Source organism: Protopterus annectens, chromosome 9.part0 (genome assembly GCF_019279795.1).
Source record: "Protopterus annectens isolate FY-2018-M chromosome 9.part0, PAN1.0, whole genome shotgun sequence".
Classification (NCBI taxonomy): domain Eukaryota; kingdom Metazoa; phylum Chordata; order Ceratodontiformes; family Protopteridae; genus Protopterus; species Protopterus annectens.
Window position 1 is genome coordinate 1784677839 of NC_056743.1, and position 6000 is coordinate 1784683838.

The window sequence follows — 6000 nt, forward strand, 5'->3', positions numbered from 1 at the left end:
TGTGCTTGATAGTTCATTGCCCTGAAAGCCAAGGTTGCAGAAGTATACACTTTTTTCCCCAGTCTCTCCATGACCTTGCTCTCCGTATCAGAGGGGAGCAGGGAGTTGGGAAGGCAAGGGCTTGGAAGCTTTACCTGCTGCCACTGATATATTAGCTGGATCAGCAGAGGGTGCCTTAAAAAGGCATTTGGCATCCTCAGGCTCCTTGTAAAATCTGTCTTGGTGTTTGGGAGCTGGGTCTGGGAATCTGGGTACTTGGAAGCTGCAGTGAAGGCATCCAAGAAGGTTGGCAGGACAGGAGGGATGGTTGAAGGACTAGGGGATTCCATCTGAAGGAGGTCATAGTACCTCTTCTGAATCTCAGAAACCTGGCAGCAATCCCACTTAAAGTCTTTCATCTTCAAAATAATCTCCTCAAAGGAAATATCCTCCCCAGGGGACTCCATACCATCAGATTCCTCCTCTGGGGAGGCATAACCTAGAAGAGAAGCAATTTGAGTAACGGAAGCCAGACATTCATCCCTTGATGAATCCTCCTCCTCAGAACAGGCATCCTCTAAAGGCCTCTTCAAAGGGATAGAAGGAGAAAGGGCCAGTAAAGGAAATGAACGGGATGAAATCTGGTGGAGGACCATGAAGGCATTGAAGAGGACTTGGGTAAAGACCTACCAGTCAGGAGTTTGATCAGAAGCCTGGTCCTGAGGAACCGGAGAAACAAGTTTAGTTTTTAGTTTCTTTTTCTTTGGAGCCTCAGGAACCAGGCAATGAAATGCTGATTGGCCTGACATTAGGCAGCATTCCACAATCTCCGGAGGAACATCTTCATGTACAACAATCTGAGTGATGCCGCACGGGCCTTCAGAAATAACCAGCCATGGATCCAGCCAGCACCCGGAGTGGACGCCTGCGAATACCTCTGGGACATGCCTGCAGATTCTTGACTTCCACAGTGGTACCTGTCAAAGGAGACTCTACAGATTCTGCAGCAGCCTCAGGGCCTACATCAGCCTCAGGAGGGATGCCCAAAATAGAGGGAGCAGCCATAGGGTCAGACCGAGGCTTCTTGGTCTTCTTGGGTTGCGGCTCTTCTGAAGGGCCCCATGTCAGTTCCGTGTCTCGAGCTAAGCGCTTAAGCCACTGATTCTCCAAATATAACCTAAGGGACGCTAGATGACTACAGAGGGTTTTAGGAACAAAGACCTTACAGATAGCACAGGTTGAGTGATCATAGCCTGGGCCTAAACAAAACAAGCAAAGCCTGTGGAATTTGCCTTCCAGACTGACACTTGCCCTTCCTAGCTGACATGTACTCACAACAAAAAACAACACAGTAGCCAAAAAAAAAAAAACAGTGTGGTATTTATCTGAAGTACAAACGCGAGTTCTCTGGTGAGCAATGATCGGAGCTGGCACTCGGACAGGTAGCAAGTTCTGAGGTAGGTACGTATGGACGTCTACTTCATACCAGACATCTCTTTATTGCCGACATAAGCTGAATGATGTGCGGTGTCGTACGTACCTTACAATAGCATTTAGACTTTGATATACTGGCCTAATGAGGAGGACTCCCTCATGTTATGAATACTGCAGCATATGAATAGAAGGAAATATATAGATACATATCTATATACCTATAAATATATACCTATAAATATATACCTATAAATACATACATATATATATATATTTACTTACTTATGAAATTCTGAGTAGGTGCAAAAGCTCCTTTTCGATTAATGCCCGAGGAGAAAAGCTACTAAATATACAACAGAAAAAATGAAGTAAAAAGGAACACAGATTGAAACAAAACATGATGCGTAAACAAAACAACTAATTTGTACAAAAAAACTGGGTAAAAGTCTAACTAATAACAATACACGTTAGGAGAATTAAGTACACTGAAACAAGTAAGTTGAAAGCAAGCAAGGATTAATGAAAGTGAGGAGGATAAGACAGATTAAGCAAAAGATGGTTGAGATATATTAGGACATTGTGTAGAGGGGGGAGATGGTGGTCAGTGTGTAGTGGGGGGAGATGGTAGTGTGTAGAGGGAAGATGGCGGTCAGTGTGCAGAAGGGGAAGATGGTGGTCAGTGTGTAGAGGGGGAAGATGGTGGTCAGTGTGTAGAGGGGGAAGATAGTGGTCAGTGTGGTGAGGGGAGATGGCGGTCAGTGTGGAGAGGGGGAGATGGCGGTCAGTGTGAGGAGGGGGAGATGACGGTCAGTGTGGAGAGGGGGAGATGGCGGTCAGTGAGCAGAGGGGGCGATGGCTTGTCAGTGTGTAGAGGGGGAGATGGCTGTCAGTGTGTAGAGGGGGAGATGGATGTCCGTGTGTAGAGGGGAGATGGTGGACAGTATTTACAGGGAGAGATGGTGGTGAGTGTGTAGAGGGGTGTGATGTGGACAGTGTATAGAGGGGCGTGATGGTAGTCACTGTGTAGAGAAGGAAGATGGTGGTCAGTGTATAGAGGAGGATATGGTGGCCAGTGTACAGGGGTGGTGGTGGTGGTCAGTGTATAGGTTGAGGACACAGAATGACAGAGGTGACTTGGTGGGCACAGATACAAACTGCTTCAAAGAGAAAAATCTTCTGAGTTTCATTTAAGTGTACAGGTAAGAAAGACCATTTTTTTCTTATTTATTTATTTATTTTTGGGAAAAGAACTGCAGCCTTTAACTTTCCCACACATCTTGTCACTCTGTACTAACTCATGATTTTCTTGTCATTCTAACTCCAGATTAATACCAACAAAGAGAAGGGGCCAAAACCCACTTTTAGGAAGAGTGTGTTTGTATTACCCTATCCCATAATTCCTCCTCTCCGTCTCTTGTGGCAGACAAAATAGCACACTTAGTTTAGTAGGGTAGCTGAAATGGGCTGGTGCAGGCTGACAGTCTGGAAGCTGGCCATGCCCTCCACACTTCAGGCAGGACTGCCCAATCTACACAACAATGTACTCGTTAAGCAAGCCCATCATCATCTACCTCAGTCCATATGTATACACATGCTGAACCTTGTGAAGCAGATAAAAAAATCCATGAAGAAACTGCTAGAAGGATAAGAAGAGTTACACATGCTGCAGCAGTAATTATGCACAACAATGTCGCCTTATGGTACCTATAGCTTTAAAAGAGGAGTAGGAGTACGTCACACATAGGAAGGACTGTCCATTGCGAAGCCCATTATGGGGCCAGTAGTAGCCTTCTTGCAACTTTGGAGGAAACTTTGGGGTACTGTGAACCAACCAGATTCCTTGTTCTTGATCCAGAAGAATGACACCTGTATAATTAAAGATACACTACTATAACTTAAACATAAATGTATATAAAATAATAATACAATGTTATCAACATAGTTCTAATTACCAAGAGTGAAGGCAACAATATAGAACAGAAAAAATTTACTGGACCATATATGTGTAAAATTATACCTGAAGCAGCAACAAAAAAAATTAAAATCCCTAACATTTCCTGAAAACATTAACCAAAGGCATAAGGCATGCGGCATGCTGAATGCTTATCAAAAGCTCAAATTTGTAAAGCATTATAGTGCTCACATTAGCAACGTCTTTCAGCAAGACATGAACATTTATACATCTGCAAACACATCCTTTTCTCGCCAAATGTTTTTCTGAAATATTCAGAGAAACATGAACACTGCCTAACTGTGCAATTAGCAATAAAAAGAGCAGTCAGAATCCGTGGAAAATCTATGATGCAATTCTGTAAGACAAGATTTTGAATTCTGTAAAATACACATCTATTTGGTGAATGTACTAGTTTTTAAACACAAAATAAAGCTGTAAAATCAAGACATTTCAAAGTTAAAGTAACAGAAAAAACTCTTACACGAGCAACTAGACATTCTGCCTGAATATTGGAATAAAAACGATTTCAAAGTAGAATTCAAACTGACATTAATACACAAAGAGCAAAACCGCCACATTCCTTACTTAACACGTTCAGCTCTCAGGTCACCAGATCTTAATGACAGGGAAATGTTCCTGCATTTGATGAATACAGGTTCACATTCATTTTACACTTCCATTCTTAGCATTTGCAGTGCTTCCATCTGTGGCAGTTTTTCCCTGTCATCATCTACCATCAACAATTTCTACGTCACTTGGCTTTGTCAGCATTAATGTTTATAAGGAAATAATGACATCTTAATAATGAAAATATATATCTAATACCTCCAGTATACGCATTCTGCATGGACAGTCACCGCACATTTTGCTTCTGTTTACTGCTTATGATGTTTCATATGATGGCTTTACACATGAACTTATTAATTCAGGAAAAGAAAAGTGAAAATACAAAAATATGCATAAAAAGTAGCAATTTTTTTTAAACATTTCTAATGTAGTGTACCTTAGGCAAACTTTGTGTCATTATATTTCTTTTAACTTGTCCTTCTTGTTATAATTGTAAATCAAAAAGTCACTTGATTAAGAAATGCAGACATCATAACATTATAAAATGCTCCTGGCAGCAAATGGAGATATGGAAATGCACAAAAAGGGGATCATTTTTACTGGAAAAAAAAATTATAGAAGTGTATGACAAAAGTTTGCCCTATCAAAAGTTTGAATGCTAAGACATACACTAACACTTTGTATCACAAAGATATGAAGCAAGACAAAAATTACTTTTTTGGCAAGGGCAAACCCCACTGCACCCCCCACACCCCTATAATCATATATACCAACTCCAAGATTGCATTACAGTAGGGAAAGGTATAATTCCCTTATCACCATCATGCCATAATGTCGTGCATCTAAACACCATCAACTCTTGAAACCTTCATTTCCGAACTCTGCGCCCAACAATTTAAGCGCTCAAACTACTGACGGTTTGAGTATATGAATGGAACCCATATACTACACACACACATATATAAAAAAAAAAAAACCTTATTAGTGGAAACAAAAATACATCAAACTTTTATGTTGACAAGACAGTGACCTCCAATATGTACGTTACTATAAAAACATTTATTATTTTCATGCTAATTTTCAGTATTAAGTGTGTTTTAGTTTTCAAATGACCTGCTCTTCATTTGCTGTTAGTATTTTGTTAATAAACTTCCTACTTAATTTTATCAAAGGAAAGACAGCTGTGCTTTACCTAGTATTTTACAATTTTGAAATAACCATGTTGTGACCGGAGAATACAATATTACTGGATTTTATACAAAATGCTTTTACGGATACATTTATCATTCTTTTTGTGCTTATATATTTATATTTTAGTTACTAAGTTGTTTTGACTGAGTGCTGGGGGGTTCCTAGCTGAAAGATTAAAGCTCTTAAGAGAAAACTCAACACCTATCTGTTGTCCAGATACTCTTGTTGGTCAACTGGCAGGCACCAACACAGTATGTTGGAGGTAATGGGTTTGACACCTAAATCAGAGCTAATATTATCCTTTCTCTCTGTGAATCATTTATTCACCATTAATTTTCCGATTATCTGCTTAAAGCAATTCAGTATTTCAAGGGAGCCAGCATCTATTCAAGTACTGAGTAGGTTTAAGGTAGAAAAACGTATCTCAGAGGGGGGGGGGGGGTTAGCCAACTGCAGACCAGTACTACAGTACACTCATAATACAAGGCCGCGGTGGTGCAGTAGTCAGCGTTGTCGCCTCACAGCAAGAGATTCTCTCGTTCGATTCTCGGCTGGAGCGCCTTCTGTGTGGAGTCTGCATGTCCTCCCCGTGGTCGCATGACGTTAAAGACATGCAGGTAGGTGCGTGCGTGAATGGGCGTCGGGCTGGAAACTCGGCACTGTAAAAATCCACTGCCAATCATTAGCAGATGGGAGTTCCGCTGTGGTGACCCCTAACCGGGAAAAGCTGAAAGACTTAAAAATATTCCAAATTTCAAAGAAAACTCGATATGTTAACAACATTTTATGCAGGGCAAACAGGAGATGTGGTGGTAGTGGAAGAAAAGTAGGATGTGTGTGAAATAAAGCCAGAAATGGATGACTAAAACAAGGCA

The 6000-nt window shown here is 41.0% G+C and overlaps 1 protein-coding gene across 1 annotated transcript in view; it reads right to left on the minus strand.

Annotated features, from left to right (window-relative positions):
* DNASE2 (deoxyribonuclease 2, lysosomal) overlaps window positions 1–6000 on the minus strand; it is a 331195-nt gene that overhangs the window by 135813 nt on the left and 189382 nt on the right. Inside the window, exon 5 of the mRNA XM_044084650.1 lies at window positions 3118–3279. Coding sequence (XP_043940585.1) covers window positions 3118–3279 — 162 coding nt within the window. The remainder of the gene's footprint in view (window positions 1–3117; window positions 3280–6000) is intronic.